This window comes from Oncorhynchus kisutch, linkage group LG12 (assembly GCF_002021735.2).
Source record: "Oncorhynchus kisutch isolate 150728-3 linkage group LG12, Okis_V2, whole genome shotgun sequence".
Classification (NCBI taxonomy): Eukaryota; Metazoa; Chordata; class Actinopteri; order Salmoniformes; family Salmonidae; genus Oncorhynchus; species Oncorhynchus kisutch.
In genome coordinates, this window is record NC_034185.2 from 44,991,692 (window position 1) to 45,012,535 (window position 20,844).

Below are 20,844 nucleotides of genomic sequence, written 5' to 3' on the forward strand. Positions count from 1 at the left end.
AGGCACCAATTCAACAGCGCACTGATGCATTTTATAACTACGACAGCGACCACTATCTAACGTGGGAGAAAACGCATTTCTTATAAAATAATATCAGTTTTATTTGTGTTGCACCGTTGTTACATAATGTAACCATATACAATTTCAGTAGCACATCTCATAGAGTGATGGACTGTGCCATCCCCATGGCTTCCACAATGCAGCAGTCCACTCAGACTTTGCTACTGCTCGACTAAAATCTCCGATAATCAACAGCCTATCAACCAAACAATCGACCAGTCAACTAAATGGGGTCAGCCCTAACCCACATCCATCATTTTAGGTTCTGGGTAAAAAAAATATAGAATGCATAGTTTCAGCTATTTTCCTACATTGCACATATTGCAATTGCCAGGAAGATTTGAGTTTGTTAGCTAGTTTTGTTATTATTAAATGGTGGTTTTGACCAACTTTACCAACCTGTTGCTGTGTCGGCAGCTGAGGGACAGAAATTTTCTGAACCAAAGTGATGTCTTATCACTGGGGCCTGGAGTTTTTCTCTTCAGTTCTTCCTGATCAGGTCACATTGTCAGGGAAACACCCTGGCTCTGTTATACTCTACACAAGGTGGAGTGTCGTATGAACAGCTGACCAATTTTCTCGGCTGGTCCTCACCTCTCTCCCTTGAAGCATGTTTGACGGTTTAACTGGTTCAAGTCACCGCTAATATTTACTTTATTCAAGGTAGATCCAGGGATCAAATGATGACCGAACATAACTTATTTCTGCACTGTCTGTGGACAAAAACAAGGTCTGGGGCACACACCATGCTTGCTGAGAAGGGGCTGTGGCTTTTTGAAAATAAACACGCAGCTTTGTGCAAGGGTAGCTCTGCTCTCTCCTCCTTCAACAAACAGTAGACTTATATAAAGCCACCTGACCCTGTGTGTCTGAAGAGTGAGGGAGCGTGCAGTGTTGTCATCCTAAAAGGTTTGCTTGTCTCCCCCCAAGTTCACTTTCCCTGTGCACGCACCTCTTCCGCATTGACAAACAGAGCTGGGGTTAATGCTATCTGACAGGGTACGAACTAACTAGTGATTATGACTGTGGACTGACGGAGATAAGAGGTAGAGAGCAGCCCTTATGTAATGGAGAATAACAATGGCCTGACTCACATTGATTGGTGTCCTGGGCTCGACTTGAAGTACAGCCCTTACATTTCTATTGAAACAAGGGACATTTGGCTCCTTGTTTTGTTTTTTACTTGTTACACATGGTCAGGGAGGAAGCTCCCAATATTTGTAGAGCAGTGTTTCTTATTGTGAATTGGTCACTCTGCTAGTTCTTTATTGTTTGTTGCTAAATACTGCTTTGAGTCTCAGCACATTGTTTTGTAGTCTTAGCCTATATTTGGTAGGCACCAGAAAATATTGAAAGGCTAATTTAGACGGGGCACAATGCAGACAATATTTATACTGAACCAAAATATAAACACAACATGTAAAGTGTTGGTCCCATGTTTCATGAGCTGAAATAAAAGATCCCAGAAGTGTTCCATATGCACAAAAAGCTTATTTCTGTAATTGTGTGTATTATGTGAAATCCATAGATTAGGGCCTAATGAATTTATTTCAAATGACTCATTTGCTTATATGAACTGTAACTCAGTAAAATCATTTCATGTTGCATTTAGATTTTTGTTCATTGTAGTAACCACTTCTGTGGTGTTGAATATATATATATATATATATATATATATATATATTTTTTTTTTTTTTTGACCACCAAAGTGGAAATATTGTGGGAGGAAGTGATGCCATAGCCAGGAAGTGTGAGCGTAAGAGTGTGCCAGTGTGGATTTCAGCTATTTCTCAACTGGATGTTGCTGCCTACTGTACATTTTAAGTGCTTGTGCAAAAGACTGGGATGTTCCTTAAGATTTTGTTATAGGCTGCTTAAGACCTTATTCTCATCGACTTGACACATGGGGGTGGTGAATGTTTCATGTTGCATGGCAGCTGTGTCATCACTCACTCCACTCAATAAACTTTGTTCCTAACTGGGAAATTTGGAATGCAACGCGATTTAAGCAACCTGTGTTAGAAATAATGTTGCCGTTATAGTTGACAGAAGCAAATTTTAGTTGCGTGAATGTTTCAATAGCGCAAATGATTTCACACACAGCTGTTAAGATTAGCTAGCTAGCTACATTAGCATCTAAGATGGCAACCTAACATTACCACCCACCAATGAATAATGGTGCATGTTTCTCATTACAGAATTAATGACTGAACACAGAATGCATCCCTGTTTGTCCTACACATAGAATATCAGATTTCAGAGCGTGATGTCAGATGTCATATCTGAATGAGCGTGTGAGCAGCCAGCCGCATCCCCTAACCAGCCATTTGTCTACTTATCTGCTTCTCTCCAGACCCGGCGCCAGGATAAAGTGGCCATGGGGACACCGTTTTTAGGGGGTTCTTGCATTGGAATTGTATTGAATTCTGCTTATATCACACTATACCACAATAAACTAAGTTCAAATCTCTCTGAGACAATTAATTGCTTTTGACGTGACATGTAGGCTACAGATTTCAGGCCAATTTCCACTGCGCTGTATCAACAGAATTGACAGCGCCCTACACGCTATTACTAAAATAATGCAAACTAAATGCTGAAAGTAGTAGACTAGTTATTAATGCGCGCAAACAAAAATACTGAATAGTTTGGCTTGGAATACCAACACAGCTGCGAATAAATTAATGCGAATAGCGCTAAAGTGGTACCAAGTAGGTAGAAAGCAAAATATCAGATGGATAAAGGCATGACAAAATCTGTTTAGGCTTGTTACATTAACAGTAAACAAACGCAGTAAATAAAAGGCGAATGGAGATCCAAATAACCAAAATATAGACTACAACCTACTACAGTGAGAAGCAGCCATGCAGAGCTGTCTTGCCAAACAAAAAGACATGGAAAATCATGCTGCTCAGGAGTACAGCAACACGTGATATGGCACAATACACTTCTATGGATGAAATTCAACCCACGTAATCAATTAAGCAATGCCATCCTACCATAAACATGTTGCCAGACTTGAAATATGTATTATGTACTTGTTACTCTATCAAAATGTGCAAATTATATGCAACAAAAAGTCACCCGTTTGAACCCTCAACAGTTTGCATCCCTGTAACTATCAGCATCCATCATTGCCTTACTATTAGGGCTGGGAATTGCCATGGATCTCACGATATTATCACAGTACGATATTATCACGATACTTAGGTGCCGATACGATATGTATTGCAGCTCTCACGATTCGATACATGGATTTTATTGCAATTTGATGTTCCAAACATATTGCTGCAGAGGAGAGAGCCATGAGAAAATAAGTTTTGATCAGTCATAGAAATAAGTGCTAAACGATGAAGAACAGTCCTCCCGTGTGGCTGTTGGTAGAGCATGGCGCTTGCAACACCAGGGTTGTGGGTTCGAATCCCCTGAGGGACCAGTATGAGAAAGTACAAAAATATATGTAAGTCGCTCTGGAAAAGAGTGTCTGCTAAATGAATAAAATGTAAAAATTCCTAAAACAATTGGTGTAGGTACAGCCAACTAGAGCAAAAATAATACTGCAATATTGTCAAAACGATACGATATAACGGGTCTCCAACAGGTTGATCGCCAAGCAACAGGTAGCTCGCCATACAATTCTGAAAGTGCATGCAATTTTTATGCGTTTTCACCTCCCAAACTGTCAAACAAATCTCACAAGTATCAGACACCGTAAGCTCCCAGCTACTATCTAATCATCACAGCTTTGACATTATCCCACACCTGTTAGCCACTATTGGCTTAAAAAGTCAAAACCTTACACAATGTCTGCCAATTGCTTTCCAGTAATATTGCCCGTCTATGTGATGTGCGCATTTGTTTGTCAGTCCGTGTGTAGCCAGTTGATCTGTCTTTTGGCATGACAGAAATACTTTCCCCTAAACCGTATCAATGAAATGTTAACTGCAAATGAAGCTTACCTGGCAGAAGTATATCATGAGTAAGTATATCATTTGTATCTATTATTTGCACATTTTGAAGTGAAGCAGCAGCACTCCAGAACCATCACCATACCGGCACATTAAACAGCAATTTCATCACTTGCTGTATGCGCAATAATGTTAAGATTGAAAAACAAAACTGGACACAATTTTTGAAAATATATCACCGATTTGATAGTTTATGAACCATTATTTTAACAGGTATATTGACAGAACATAGTTTATGTTCTCGTGTACACTTATTTGAAAGCTAGAATAAAATGAGTAGCTCATGACACTTACCGTCTCATACTAGAAAAGGTTGGAGACCCCTGCAATATGATACATTGTCAAATATGATATCGATATGTACTGTAACTATCGACCTAATGTTTAGGCTAGGCCTGGTGGATGACACTGTTGTGTGCATTGCCAATTCAAATACACACATGGCATTGCCCATGAACTGTGAACTTCTGTCACCTCTGATCTATCTAGAGTGTGAACGATGATCTAAGTAGTATGAACATTAACTTTGGTATTAATTCACTCCACTCTGTGTTCACTTCCTTTTAGATGGTATAAGGGTTGTGTCACAAATGGCACCCTATTCCCTATGTCGTGCACTGCATTTGACCAGCGCCCTAGGACTTCATTCTCTATTACTATTGACTACTAACCTCGTTTTTTTTTGTTTTTTTTTTTGAGTTTGGGCAGGTGATGACATCGCCCCCCTTTTGCAGTTGGTTGTGTTATTTTTTTTGTTTTTTTTCTGCTACAGCGAAGTGGGTATTGAAGCTGTGTGTGAAGTCTCTGCATTTAGCATGCTGAGTCAGGCGCACGCACACAGGCCCACGCACAGAAGCACTTAGCACTGGCGAACGCGTCGATCACACCGACAGTGTCATTGCATTTTGATACACCAGAAGTACATTCATTTCCAATGGAACGCTGCGTTTGCCTTGGATTTATCGAACGTGTGCAATCAAACTGTATGCGTAGACGGCTTGACAAATGGTCGCAGAAGGTGAATGTTGAACTTTTTGTTGCACACATATCCAGATGATGCCGCGTACCATTTTCCGCTATAGTGATGTCGGTGTGATCGAGGCGTAAGAGGAGTAAGATAAGCCCCCTTCCTCTCGCCTGACCCGAGAGTGAGATCATTCCGTGGCTAAATCAATCATGTCAAATTCATGCCAAACCAAGCAGAAACACAGAAATGAAAAGGAACCAATATTGCCCTAAATAAGGGGAAAACCAAGATCATGCTTACTTTAAATCTAATGGATAGTGATTTTACGTTTTGAGCCGAGGAGTGATGGTAATGTTCTCTCGTGAAAGGAATTGACTTGTCAGTCAAACCTGTGGCTTTCAGTGTGCTGAAACGGTGTCATATTTGCTTTGGCATGAAAATGGTCAGTACTGCTCAGATCCCCCATGGCGTTCTCTGCGTAGCAGCTGTTGCTATGAGTCCATTATGCTAAAGCACTATCTGAACTGATAGGCCTCAACGTATAGAGAGCCGTATCAAACCCTTTTTTAGGATATATGTGGGTGTTTATTGTGTGTATGCGGCTTTGCGTGCACGTCTCCCTTTCCCCTATTTCTGCCCGCTCGTCTCTCTCTGCCTCCCTCTCTCGCTCCCAATCTGCAATGACCCAGTGCAAAGCTGGCAGCTGAGCGGTGGGGAGTGCTAATTTTCACACCTCCTGCCGTTCCTGCACCCACTCTCCTCTCTGCTCCTCTCCAGCGTCCCCGGAGCCAGCCATGCCTCCTATTGCTCACCATGACGCAGATAGACCCACCACCAGCAGCCCCTCAGTGAGGTATTTAGGCCCACTAGCCAGAGGTTAACCCTTCAAATCTCGGTACAAATTGAGATTATAAGTAAGGGTATAAAATAAATGATTTTGTTCTGCAGGTAGTTTTACCTGATCAAGTTATGCTGAAGTATCATCATGATTTGAAATATATTTTTAAAATTGGTGTTTTCCAGTATAAATGGATTTCCGTTTGTTGTCATTGGCCTATTAAGGCTCTTCAGCCTCAATATCTTTTGAATAGCCATTGGTTTTTCCCTTCCCGCTTCACGTTGCCAGTGATGTGTCATGATTCCAGTGGGAGAGGTCTTACAGACTAGAACAATAGGGGCTACTGGGATATAATGACGTCGTCCCCCACCTTTTACTCTACTACCTCTCATCTCCTTTGGCGGTGGGGAAAAAGCTTTGTCTCACCATAATAGCACATTGTATTGGCGAGAGCAAGAGGGACGCTAATAACTAGTGCTCTAGCCGGGCTTTCATATTGTAATGCACACTTATGATAGCTTTGTTTCACCGTAGATATATTTAGCTCTCTTTCTTCCTCTTTCTTCCTCCCTTCTTCCTGGGGCGGCAGGTAGTCTAGTGGTTAGAGTGTTGGGCCAGTAACCGACAGGTTGCTGGTTTGAATCCCCAAGCTGACCTGAGCAAGGCAGTTAACACATTGTTCCCCGGGCACCGAATACGTGGTTTTCGATTTAAGGCAGCCCCCTGCACCTCTCTGATTCAGAGGGTTTAGGAACAACATTATTATGCGGAAGAAACATTTCAGTTGTACAACTTTAATTAGCTAGCACACAGCGCTAATGCCAGAGCTCTCCTCTCCCCTACAGGCAGGTCATTGGAGCCGTGAAACAGACACCCGATAATTGCGCTCGCACAGATGAGGGAGTTGGTTACAAGACGGTCGCCAACAGAATTTGCCAACTGCCACAGTCTCAAATTCTTATCTCTGAGCTTCACTCTCTTCACGAGTTGGTTATGCTGTATGACCGACCACAAAGGGGTGTAGGCAAGTTTTGCCATAGCCAAGTAGGGGGAAAAAAAGCTATCATCATACATTGCTGAAAGTGCACTTGCGTAGTGTAATTTTGGAAGATATTAAGTTGAGCAGGTTTTTGAGACCTACTGCAGTGATTGTCAGGAATTTTGGGTTGATAATATGGCTTTAATTATTTTACTGTCAATGTTATTATAATTTTTTGGTTATTTACATTAGATTGTTATTTAAATTTTTCATTTGATTTTGCCTTTGTGTGCACTATTATATTTTGGCCTATGTATTCATCTAACAGTAAATGTAATGTCCTAAAAATAACTTTGCAATGTGGCCTAGTGAGTGGCACTCGAGTGGAGCAGCGGTCTAAGCACTGCATCGCAGAGGTGACACTACAGACCCTGGTTCGATTCCAGGCTGTATCACAACCGGCTGGGATTGGGCGGTGCACAATTGGCCCAGCGTCGTTAGGGTTTGGCCGGGGTAGGCCGTCACTGTAAATAAGAATTTGACTTGCTTAGTTAAATTAAGGTTAAATAAAATAAGTGCACTCACGATGGCCAATGTGAAATTTTGCTCGCTCTTTATTTCAAAGCCATATCAGATATCTTGATTATAAACTGTGCTTTGAGCCCAATGATCGTTCTTTAAATATCTTTAATACCCGCAATTGCATTTCGAAACGGGCAGGCACAGTGGACGGCCAGACACTTTTATTGCAGGAAGGTTAATGCAGTTTACTATTTAACAAATCATGGTTTCATCCACCCAAACAATAGGATGATTGAGGTGACCAGATAGTATGTGCAGCTCTCATCAGTGCAACCAATAAAATGTTTTACTCTCAGTCCAAGGGTAGCAAAATACAACTAAATGGTTTCAATCTGGACATCTGACAGATGCATTTTTAGTGAATGTGTTTGGCTGGGTACATGTGTCTGGCTGTAGAGGAAACTAAGTGACAAATTTCAGCTTATCCTTATAATGCACCACACTGGTCGGGACATTAATCACTGAACAGGGTTCCGAGTTTATCAGTGTCAGAGCGGAGTTAGCATAGTTGTTGTTCATTAGGCACCAAACTTAAGAAACTGGAAGGGACTTCCTGGGCTTGTCCAATAATAAACGGTCAATATCGTTTTCTGTTGCGTGCCCTAATTAATACAATCCAAGTCAGAAGAGACCTTCCTGTATGTAAACTCTGTTCCCTGTCAACAGTCTGCGCCGTGATGAAATCTGTTTGGGCCCAATTAGCCTGTTAGGACAGAGCGAAAAAGTGGGCACCTGCAATATTCAAATTAACCCCAACTTCCTGTTGAAACCTGTACAGGTTGTAGACACTCTCTCCGTCTCTCTCGTTTTCTCTCAGGGAGCTGCTTTTTAGGCTCATTACTGTTTTCGTGACATAGGGACATTTTAGTTGACTGAAGTTACTACACTAAATAAAAATATAAACGCAACATGTTTCATGAGCTGAAACAAAAGATCCCAGAAATGTTCCATACGCCCAAAAGCGTATTTTTCTCAAATGTTATGCACAACATTTTTTACATCTCTGTTAGTGAGCATTTCTTCTTTGCCAAGATAATCCATCCACCTGATGGGTGGTATATCAAAAAGCTGATTAAACAGCATGATTATTACAAAGGTGCACCTTGTGCTGAGGACAATAAAAGGCCAGTCTATAAAATTAAGTTTTGACAGACAACACAATGCCTCAGATGTCTCAAGTTGAGGGAGCGTGCAATTGTCATGGTGACTGCAGGAATGTCCACCACAGCTGTTGCCAGAGATTTGAATGTTAATTTCTTTACCATAAGCCACCTCCAACATCGTTTTAGAGAATTTGGCAGTATGTCCAACCGGCTTAACAACTGCAGACCACGTGTATGGCGTTGCGTGGGTGAGCGGTTTGCTGATAACACTGTGAACAAAGTGCCCATGGGGGGGTTATGGTATGGGCAGGCATAAGCTACTGACAATGAACACAATTGTATTTTACCGATGGCAATTTGAATGCACAAAAATACTGTGACACGATTGTGAGGCCCATTTTTTTAATTTTTTGTTACGGTATCTGACCAACAGATGCATATCTGTATTCCCAGTTATGTGAAATCTATAGATTAGGGCCTAATGAATTTATTTAAATTGACTGATTTCCTCATATGAACTGTAACTCAGTAAAAATCAATGAAATTGTTGCATGTTGCGTTTATATTTTGGCTCAGTGTACATATTGAGCAACAGTTTCACACTGTCCATGTGAATGTGTAGATACCCTACTTTTACCTTGGTATCTAAGGAGATGGGTGGTTTTGAGTTACGTAAGGAGCCTTGTCTTTTCAAGCACATTTAGTCCATGGTGCATTTGATGTCTGCAAGCTATTTAAGACCTAACTGTTCTCTCCTCAAAACTCTTAATTCCCACAAATGTCACTTCCTTCTAGTCAAAATGCAGATAATGTGAAAATGGAGACGGCTGATCTTTCTTGGCACGTCGGATGACAGGTGAATTGTTGTAACCTTCAACGCTATGCAAATCCTGCAACGTAAAACATGTCTCAGCAAAGAATGTACATGTCAGACACCCCCATTGCAGCCATCTATAAGCCTAGATTGTGAGGGCTGGAAGCCACAACCCGCTCTGTTTCCTCTTTCATACATGTAGCCTGGGAATTATTTTTTTGTCAGAAAGCTTCAATGTGATTCTGATCAGATCACATTCTGGACATGTTAAAGATGAGTTGACAATGTAGCCTATTTTGTCGTACCAAGCTACCAAAAAATTGTAAGTCCTGATTGTGGTGTTGTCTAGAATTGACTTGTATCTTGTTGTCGCTACATCCGTAGCCTACATGTAGCTTGATGTTAATGTAGCTGTTGATGTCGCAAGCTAGCTGTGAGAGGGTTAACTTGGGGCAGATTGTAGATTTCATCATTTTGATTTCATCTCTAGGATCAGGCTGGCAAAGTGAATGGCCTTGGGCTGTTCTAGGCTATATATTTTTACTGGCTGTGGCAAGCCTCCTGACTCACTGGGCACTCATCAGTCAGTGTTTTTTGTTGTTGAGGGAAGTAGCTCGCACAAGACATGGCCTGCCTCAGTTTGGAGCAGGATTTCGTCTAGGGAACTGTGACACCGGGCATTTGAGCGGCAACATTTTAATTTACCGGAAATTTCAGAAATGTACCGGACCCATGCATTGGGTGTGTGACCTGATAAGGCCTTCCACCCACGTTGCTCAGAATGACGACAGAAATCACATGCAAGTCGAGGATGCAACGATGTGCGGCCCGTCTTACTGAATTCTGACGTGCACTTTGAAGATGTTAGAATAACTGTCCACGTTTACATTTCCTCAGCAAAGACAAGTAACCAACAGCAAAATCACTAGCCTGTCAATCTACTATCCCCCACAGTAGAAAGGTTTGCCTATTCTATTGGTCACCTTGTCGAGAAAGAAATACCCTATTCCAAACAGACTCTGGGACAGTTGTGAGATGATATATCCCAAATTAATAGATATTTAGCGCAATCTGACAGATTTTACACTTAAAGGCTCTATCTGTATGCTGCCAATTTAATTCCACAAATGTATATTTTTATTTTATTTCACCTTTTATTTAACCAGGTAGTCTAGTTGAGAACAAGTTCTCATTTGCAACTGCGACCTGGCCAACATAAAGCGTAGCAATTCGACACATATAACAACACAGAGTTACACATGGAATAAACAAAACATACAGTCAATAATACAGTAAAACATTTAAAAACAAAAAGTCTATATACAGTGAGTGCAAATGAGGTAAGTTAAGGAAATAAATAGGCCATGGTGGCGAAGTAATTACAATATAGCAATTAAACGCTGGAATGGTAGCTCGGCAGAAGATGAATGTGCAGGTAGAGATACTGGGGTGCAAAGGACAAAATAAATAAATAAATACCAGTATGGGGATGAGGTACGTAGATAGCCCATCTGTAAACAGCCCATCTGTAAACAGCCCATCTATGTACAGGTGCAGTGATCTGTAAGCTGCTCTGACAGCTGGTGCTTAAAGCTAGTGAGGGTGTTTCCAGCTTCAGAGATTTTTGCAATTCGTTCCAGTCATGGGCAGCAGAGAACTGTAAGGAAAGACGACCAAAGGAGGAATTGGCTTTGGGGGTGACCAGTGAGATATATCTGCTGGAGCGCGTGCTTCGAGTGGGTGCTGCTATGGTGACCAGTGAGCTGAGATAAGGCGGGGCTTTACCGAGCAGAGATTTGTAGATAATCTGTAGCCAGTGGGTTTGGCGACGAGTATGAAGCGAGGGCCAACCAACGAGAGCGTACAGGTCGCATTGATGGGTAGTGTATGGGGCTTTGGTGACCAAACGGATGGCACTGTGATAGACTGCATCCAGTTTGTTGAGTAGAGTGTTGGAGGCTATTTTATAGATGACATCACCGAAGTCGAGGATCTCGCTCTCTCTCTTTCCAAGCCCTTCATGTACCCAATGCCCTGTGACCACAGCATGAACTTTCTCCCCTTCACCTCTCCCTCCTCCCTTCCTATCCCGTTGTCTTTTTATACCTCCACACAGCACACCACATTGCAGGCCAGCGATGCAGATCCCTAGGATGCTATAAGCGGCGGTAGCACTTGACTGGCAGTGATAATGTGAATAACCACCCCTAGCCTGAATATATAGATATATAGATATAGATATATAGATATAGATATATAGATATAGATATATATAGCGATATAGATAAATAGCATATCTATATCTCTCTATATCTATTTTATCCTCTATGTTAATGACTGGGGGAAGCTGCCAGTGGACAATGCCTCTCGACTCGTAACCACCCACAAAGTGTCTGTCTGAACTAAATTCAGAACCTCTGCAGGTGGATTACCGTGTTTCAGGGATTGGGGGGGAATTGTTGCGCGTGGGAGACCATTGAAGACATTTCTATTTATAATTTTACCCCCCTTTCTCCCCAATTTCGTGGTATCCAATTGTTAGTAACTACTATCTTGTCTCATCGCTACAACTCCCGTACGGGCTCGGGAGAGACAAAGGTCGAAAGCCATGCGTCCTCCGAAACACAACCCAACCAAGCCGCACTGCTTCTTTAACACAGCGCGCATCCAACCCGGAAGCCAGCCGCACCAATGTGTCGGAGGAAACTCCATGCACCTGGCGACCTGGTTAGCGTGCACTGCGTCTGGCCCGCCACAGGAGTCACTAGTGCGTGATGAGACAAGGATATCCCCACCGGCCAAACCCTCCCTAACCCGGACAGCGCTAGGCCAATTGTCGCCCCATGGGTCTCCCGGTCGCGGCCAGCTGCGACAGAGCTTGGGCGCGAACCCAGAGTCTGGTGGCACAGCTAGCACTGCGATACACTGCGCCACCCGGTAGGCCGAATAAGACATTTTAACATACAAGTATTTTTACAACCATGAGTCTGGAGTAGGACTAGGGTTTTATGGCAGAAGATGCATTTTATAATAATATAAATATATGAAGTGCGACAGATTGGATTCTATTGGACAAGTTTAGTTGATACAGCGTCCATTCAAATCCTTTTTATCTCATTAGGAGCCTATACTGTAGGCTTCCATCATTAGCAGGGTTGAGGTCAGTTCCATTTCAACTCCAGTCAATTCTGAAAGTAAACCAAATTCCTATTCCAAATGTTCCTCAGTGTATCACCCCACACGAGATATCGCCCAGCCCTATGTAACGGATGTGAAACGGCTAGCTTAGTTAGCGGTGCGCGCTAAATAGCGTTTCAATCGGTGACGTCACTTGCTCTGAGACCTTGAAGTAGTAGTTCCCCTTGCCCTGCAAGGGCCGCGGCTTTTGTGGAGCGTTGGGTAACGATGCTTCGTGGGTGACTGTTGTTGATGTGTGCAGAGGGTCCCTGGTTCGCGCCCGGGTATGGGCGAGGGGACGGTCTAAAGTTATACTGTTACACCTACAGGACGTTGGGCCCAGTGTAGCCTGTTACTCAGTGAGGGACAGTGCAGGACAGCAGAACTGAAAGGACAGCAAGCAGTGCTTCTGGTCTACTTTATGATGTGAGTCACCTCAACAGGCACCATCAAACAGGACATACAGTTCAACAATCTCTCTGCGGTCCAGAACATTCGCTACGTCTGTACACACTGTACAATCCAATAAGTCCCCAGTAGTAGCCATCCACTGTGCCTCTCTTTCAACTCTGTCTCTCCCGCCCCCCCCGGGGTATGTGAGTCGAGATCCCAGCTGTTGAAAGCTTGGACAGGAAACTGACAATCTGGAACTGATGGAGTGAGGTTGTCCATTCCAAAGTGTGAAAACATGGCTTCAGTGTGTTGATTTGATTGTTATCAGGCAGGGAGGGGTGTGTGTGTGTGGGGGGTCTTCTTTCAGCCCAAGTGTTGCGTTTGTGCTCCTTTAGGGAGGTTTCAAAGAGTTTCCCTGTGTGTTCTGGTGATGTTAGTGGGAGTTGATGTATACTTGGGTCTGTTTTTATAGGCGATGATTGGAGTTTATGTTGATGACATTCTTAAAACACAGATCTCCCTTTTCTGACTTCAGCATACTTGAGCATGCTAACTTCATGTATAATTCTGAACCCCGCAATCTACTACACCTACAGTGGCAAGAGAAAGTTTGAACCCTTTCTGCATAAATTGGTCATCAGATAAGATTTTATCTCATCTGTCACAACAATAGACAGTGTGCTTAAATTAATAACAGATAAATAAAATCGTTTTTCTTGAATACGTCATTTAAACATTCAGTGTAGGTTGGGAAAAGTATGTGAACCCCTAGGCGAATGACTTCTCCAAAAGCTAATTGGAGTCAGGAGTCAGCTAACCTGGAGTCCAATCAATGAGATGAGATTGGAGATGTTGGTTAGAGCTGCCTTGCCCTACAAAAAAACACTCCGAAAAAGAGTTTGCTAATTCACAAGAAGCATTGCCTGATGTGAACCATGCCTTGAACAAAAGAGATCTCAGAATACCCAATATTAAGAATTGTTGACTTGCATAAAGCTGGAAAGGGTTACAAAAGTATATCTAAAAGCCTTGATGTTCATCAGTAAGACAAATTGTCTATAAATTGAGAAATTTCAGCACGGTTGCTACTCTCCCTAGGTGTGGGTGTCCTGCAAAGATGACTGCAAGAGCACAGAGCAGAATGCTCACTGAGGTTAAGAAGAATCCTAGTGTCAGCTAAAGACTTACAGAAATCTCTAACATGCTAACATCTTTGTTGACAAGTCTACAAAATGTAAAACACTAAACAAGAATGGTGTTCATGGGAGGACACCACGGAAGAAGCCACTGCTGTCCAGAAAAAAACATTGCCGCACGTCTGACGTTTGCAAAACTACACATGAAGCTCAACTGAAGTTGGGTGATGCAACAGGACAACGACCCAAAACACGGAAGTAAATCAACAACAGAATGGCTTCAACAGAAGAAAATACACCTTCTGGAGTGGCCCAGTCAGAGTCCTGACCTCAATCCAATTGAGATGGTGTGGCATGACTTCAAGAGAACAGTTCACACCAGACCTCCCAAGAATATTGCTGAACTGAAACAGTTATGTAAAGAGGAATGGTCCAAAATTCCTCCTGACCGTTGTGCAGGTCTGATCCACAACTACAGAAAATGTTTGGTTGAGTTTATTGCTGCCAAAGGAGGGTCAACCAGTTAATAAATTCAAGGATTCACATACTTTTCCCCCCTGCATTGTGAATGTTTACACATTGGTTTCAATAAAGACATGAAAATGTATAATTGTTTGTGTTATTAGTTTAAGCAGACTGTGTTTGTCTATTGTTGTGACCTAGATGAAGATAACATTTTGTGACCAATTTATGCAGAAATATATTGAGGTTTCACTTTTTTTTTTCTTGCCACTGTATATTGTTAAAGCTAGTTCAGAAGCAGTGTTTCGTCTCTGCCGTCAACTCACTGAACAGCTGTGTCAGCCCTCTGTCAACAGGGCCAGATCAAGTTCTCCTCCTCACACACTGCAGCTGCTGGCTCCCTGCAGTGCGGATCTCCGTCACAGTGCTCATTGGAATGGGACATCACACACACATATGGCCACCACAAACAACGCACTGGTCGCAGCAGGGTGGCAGAAATGACCTCGTACTTGCAGTCATATAGTGTGTCATTCAGATAGAAAGCACAAGTTGATTTTTGGTGAGAGAGTAAGGGATAGTGGGCGGGGTGCATGTGTACTAACTGAGTTCCCATTACAATATATTGTAGGCTGTGTCTGGGTTTCTTTTTTAAAATGCTATTTGTGTAACAGAGCCATTTTTAGTGCGCAATCCTGACCGTCTTGACGCAGGTGCCAAGACAATGTAACCCACTCAGTCTCAGGAAGATGGAGTAGGGGGAAGGTGCCCCTAAATGCTGATCTTGGGTCAGTTTAGCATTTTCCCCACTAATGGCTAAGGTTAGGCTTGGGGGATGGAAAGCTGATCCTTGATTTGTACCTTGGGTGGAAACTTCATCCTGGAGCCAAGTGGATTTTGCCATGGTCTCAAGACAGTCTAGCCTAGCTGATGTACATGGACTTGTCAATGTACCAGCCCGCTACTTATAGCCTAGGGCCTAGTGTTTCTCAATACTGGTCCTGGTGACCCAACGAGGTGCACATTTTAGTTTTAGCCCTGGCAATAACACAGCACACTAACCCACCTGATTCTACTTATCAACTCATCATCAAGACGTGATAAGTGGAAGCAGGTGTGTGCACCCATTTGGTTTCCCAGTAGGGCTGGGAATTGCCAGGGACCTGTGTTGCGATGCTGGTGTTTCTCATGATTCTATATGTATTGCAAGTTGATACTTTGATTTGATTGCGATTCGATGTTCCAAACTCTCTTGCTCACTGCTTCAGAGAGATGAGAGATCATAAGAAAATGACTTTTGATCAGTCATGGAAATAAGTGCTGAAAACAAATTGGCTCCCTATTTAACCTTTTCACATGTACCAACAAAGGGGTGTGATCATTCTACAGCGTACGCTCAAACCAGTGTGATTAGAACGTCCAGTTTCGATTGATGCAACAGTTAGCATTTGAGCTGGTCACACTTTTCCCCCACAAACACAGTCCATACAAAGTTATGTCCTGAATGTGAACAGTTTTATTTTTTGATGTCATGTTCAGACATTCACAGAAATAGACAGCATACACAATCATCTAAACTGGGAAATGTATGCTACATTAGTCCTAGCGCTAACTAAGGGAAGATTTACCTATTTAGAGCACTTTCGGCTGACAGAAACCACAAATGAATTAGCTAATGGCAGTTACTATTTATAAATCGTCACATCACAGGTGAGCTCAAAGTTGATCTAAATAATTGAGTTAAACACTTTCTAGAAATCAAAAGTAATCCGACGATGGGTAGTTTGTGCAAGCTGCCAATTTAGTTTTTTTTTTGCGTCAACCAAAGATGAGATGAGTTTGGTCTGTTTGCAGTATGCATGCTCAAGGGGGTGTGTCATCTACGATCATCCACTTTCCTTCATTCACTTCTGGAAGTTTACTCGATAAGTGAACCATTCCTTCACCTCATAATATCTTTGGTCAGACAGACGTTTACGTGACACCCAGAATGCATTGTATGTCAACAAACATGGCGCCACACATAGCTGGCAAATAGCTTAGCAGTAGCTCATTATAATCAGTACAACAAAATACCAAGAAAGTATTTTACACACATCCTAGGTGTCCATTACAATATATGCAATAATCAGAATGCATTATTTGTCAACAGTACTTGAAAACGTGAATAAAACTGTGTATACATACTTACATACTGTATGCTACAGTAGAAACAACACGATACACAGAAAATAAGGCAATTACTTTGATAGCAACTTACACATGTCCAAAGTTATTATTTGTAAGGAAAACAACAATGCAACAATGTGAGCGGCCAGTCAGAAAATGTACCAGTTTGTGCAAGACTGCAAGTGTCTGCATACTTTGTGCAGAAGAAATGGGGAAGGGCTCTTCTCGAAGAGGGAAGCTTGTAGCTTGTCCAGCTAAATTAAGCCTCAAACAACACTGAAATGGGCTACTTCTATTTGAATTAACGAGGAGGTGGTACACACTTCAATTCAAACTGTTAGAAAATAATTGGAAATTGACAAGTTGAAACACAGCCTATAGATAATTAGCAGGCAGCTCGTTTTAACAGTCCTGTTGCGTAACAATATGACATATGGTAAATTATATCCCGATGTATAGCTGTCGATTTTATTTTATGCCCCCATCAATTTGGGTCCCCAGGACTAGGATTGGGAAACACTGAGCTAGTTGATGGGCATCCCCATCCATTCCAACAATCAACGTGTCAAATAAACATGTTTATCAACACTAGAACCCAGCCAGGGTATCCATTTGGGGAATTTTCATTTACCCGACGGGATTTTAATTTACCGGACATTTGAGAAATTATCGGACCCATATGCTTTGGATGTGTAACCTGATTAGGTCGTCCACCCACGGTGCTCAGAATGACAGAAATCACATTTTAGATGATGGTCATTTATATTAACAGAACATGCAAGTCGAGGATGCAACGATGTGCGGTCCTTCATACTGAATTCTGACGTGCACTTAGAAGATGTTAGAATAACTGTCCACATTTACATTTCCTCAGCAAAGACAAGTAACCAACAGCAGAATCACTAGCCTGTCAATCTACTATCCCCCACAGTAGAAATGTTTACCTTTTCTATTGGTCACCTTGCCTAGAAATGAATTCCAAACAGACTCTGGGACAGTTGTGGGATGATAGATCCCTAATTCATACAACCAGTGGGCTACATAACAATGTGTGATGCAACAGATCACAACGTTTAGCTTAAAATGTTGATCAACTATTATTTCTACACGTTATAAGCGCAGCAATGCATACAAGGCAGCAAGGAGGCTACTCGCGAATGTTCGTTCCATAATGCAATTAGCGGGATAACCCCGTTGTCAAAAGGGCACCGCACATGCAAGTGGTTTTATGTGACCAAGATGAAAGTATCCTTTAGACATTTAATATATAATATGCAACAACTAGGACGGGTTGCTAATATGACTAGGATTGTGGCTACTGGGTAGTGAAATAAAGTTTATATGAAATGATTGCTTCCACTGATATGGACTGATTTTGGGCTAAGGCTACTTTGAAGAAAGGTAAGACATGCCTCCATAATGTATTAATACGTTCAGTTTTCAAACAATTAAGTATATGCATACTGCCTCCAGCTCATTGCAAAGTGGTGTGTGACAGTGACGAAGCCTGCCTTCTGTTGCCAATGTATGCGTTTGCTGTTTGAGATGCTGTATCCGCAGCTCTCGCGCTGTCTGACCGATTTTTCCGCTCAAAGGCTCTGTATCTGTATGCTGTACATGTTTGATAAATAAGATGCATAGCGGAATATACTTGTACCTGCGGCAATTATGCAACATTGAAGGCTCCTTGGCAACATTGGATTCACACCTCTAAACTATCAGAGTTTCTAATATGAAACTGAAGGAGAGGTGTGTGTGTGTGTGTGTGTGTGTGTGTGTGTGTGAGAGATGTCTGATGTCCGAGAGCTATTCTTATTTAAGCTCAGAATTAGAAACCACCACTCTCTGTTGTAACGGTGTCACTGGCGATTGGCTGCGTTGTTTTGCTGCGTGCCTCGACGCTCGCTTGCAGTGAAATGCAGGGCTGCATGTTCATTACGGCAACGAAAAACTAAAACATTTTGTAACAAAAAAAAAAAAGGTAATTTCTCATTGGACAAGTCCAGGCAGTCTCTCCCATTTTTCTTCTATTTGGTGTCTAAACATACAGAAACCAGGCTATTATTTACCTTATTGAAATGAGTAGAATTCCAATCACAAATAGAAGGACCCACATTGGTGTTGATGAAAGCAGGTTTAAGTCCAACTCCCAACACATGCGGCTTGAGTTTTCCAAAGACACTGTAAAGCAGCTCTTTATTAAAATAACTCTCATTGTCGTGTTTCAACTCGAGCCCCCCCAATGGGGTGTGAAATGGATTTGGCAAGCCGGGAGACTTCCATTTAAATCCCCGTAATTCATCTCTGACACCCCTCTCTGCCTTTTTGTTATATTTTTATGTATATTTGTTTTTACGAGTAGGACGATCAAGTGTCTCAGAGGACTCGAGGTTTGGCCACCACTCTGGCTGTGTTAGATAGGAGAGTCAGCGTTTTGCCAAGTCGCCCGAGCGCTCACTTGTTTCATAGGATACGGTCCCATTGGAACTCCACTGAGTTGATAGAGGTGTACATAAATGTGTTCTTCTCTTTGTCTTTCTTTCGCCAGCTCCTCATTCTATGTGCCGGAGAATGGAAGGCCGCTGCACTTCCAGCCGCCATCGCTGGAGTTTGGGGCACAGTGAGTTTATTTCTCTCACTTCCTGGTTTCATAGGAAACGATTCATAAACATAAGCCAATGTCAAGACATTGATAAATCCCCTGTTTGGAGATACTATAACCAACCACCTCATTTTAGACGTACACATGGGTGCAAAAGACACCGACTCCAAATCACAATCCGACAGTTATCAGAGTAATGTGGAAATAGCGCCGTATGCCAAAATCAACAAAATATCTGTAACCTTTACCTAACCATGTCTGGATTATGTCACCGGAAGCCCCCATGAAGAATCACATGCATAGAAAATTATGATAAAAAGCAGTAGAAGTGGAGAAACTCTCTGTATAAAGCAGAGGGGCCTTTTAAAAGCAGAGGAAGCCAAAGGAACAGACAGATGACGACCAAATAAGGTCATGAGCAGCTCAGCTCTCTTCCCATAAGCGCGAGACTGAATAAGGGAGAGGGTCAGACCCAAGGGGAAACGTTTAGAACTCTGCTGTTTGCCTCCCCGCTCCCAAAACAATCACCAGAATAGCAAGACTCTTTGTTGTGCTTGGACGGCTGTCCCCACTGCTACTATTTGCAGCTGAAAAAATGTATCCTCTGACATATTTATTCATTCTTTTAAGACATATTCACATTTTTTTCCCCTCCAAGGTCTGTTTATTTCCCATTTTGTTTATCTATTGATCCAAGTATCCAAGATATGTATTTGTTAATTAGTTCTGTTTCTAAATCTGAGAAATACCCCATTCCTAACGTTTTAACAAACTAGTAAACACTAGGTCCGACCTAGGATGTATCCTCGTCCATACCTTATTGCTTTGGACAATGGTTGCTATATGACTGACGTGTTTAAACAATGCAATCCCACGCCCTTGTTTTACAGTGGCATCAAGCAAAGCAGCCATAACACAAGCACACCAGCACAAGGTGTTAAACTCAACCTCATCCCCGCCCACTAGACTTGCTAGCCACTCGCTAACTAGGCTAACCCAACAGCCCAGTAATTTCAGCAATGGCAATATACCGTGTTTATATGCAACATTAGCACACCCTCCTTTTTCCATTTGCCAGGCAGCACAGAGGGAACCAGGCATGCCCAAACATACCTTTTATTGACTGAAGTTGTGTCCCAAATGTCACCCTCTTTCCTATATAGTGCACTACTTTTGACCAGAGCCCAGTGGCACCCTATATAATGCACTACTTTGACCAGAGCCATATGGGCACTCTATTCCCTATATGTAGTGCACTACTTTCGCAGTATTTACTCGTCATCCCGTAGTTTAAACATACAACAAACCCCCATGTCCCTACTACAATGCAGGTCCCCAGTCATGTGATACGAGTGGCTAAGACAGGCAGTAGCTTCGCATAAAGAGGATGGAATTTCTGCTGTCTTTTGCCATCAGCGTTGAATTGAGGAAACATCTAGATTATAAAATAGGCAAGGTTAAAACTCTATCTGTTACTTAATCACGTTAGGAAATGGAGTTTGACCTATCCAATGACTTTACGTTGTACAGTAGCTCTAAAAGTTACTATCCGGTGTATTTATATATTCCTGGCTTATGGTTATGATGACGCTAG

At 42.3% G+C, this 20,844-nt stretch overlaps 1 protein-coding gene across 4 annotated transcripts in view; it reads left to right on the forward strand.

Moving 5' to 3' along the window:
• The window catches only part of tmem131l (transmembrane 131 like), an 88,784-nt gene that overhangs the window by 28,338 nt on the left and 39,602 nt on the right, over nt 1–20,844 (forward strand). For all 4 annotated transcript variants that reach the window (XM_020497051.2, XM_020497053.2, XM_020497052.2 and 1 more), the window contains exon 4: nt 19,197–19,268. In XM_020497051.2, the coding sequence (XP_020352640.1) occupies nt 19,197–19,268 (72 nt within the window). The remainder of the gene's footprint in view (nt 1–19,196; nt 19,269–20,844) is intronic.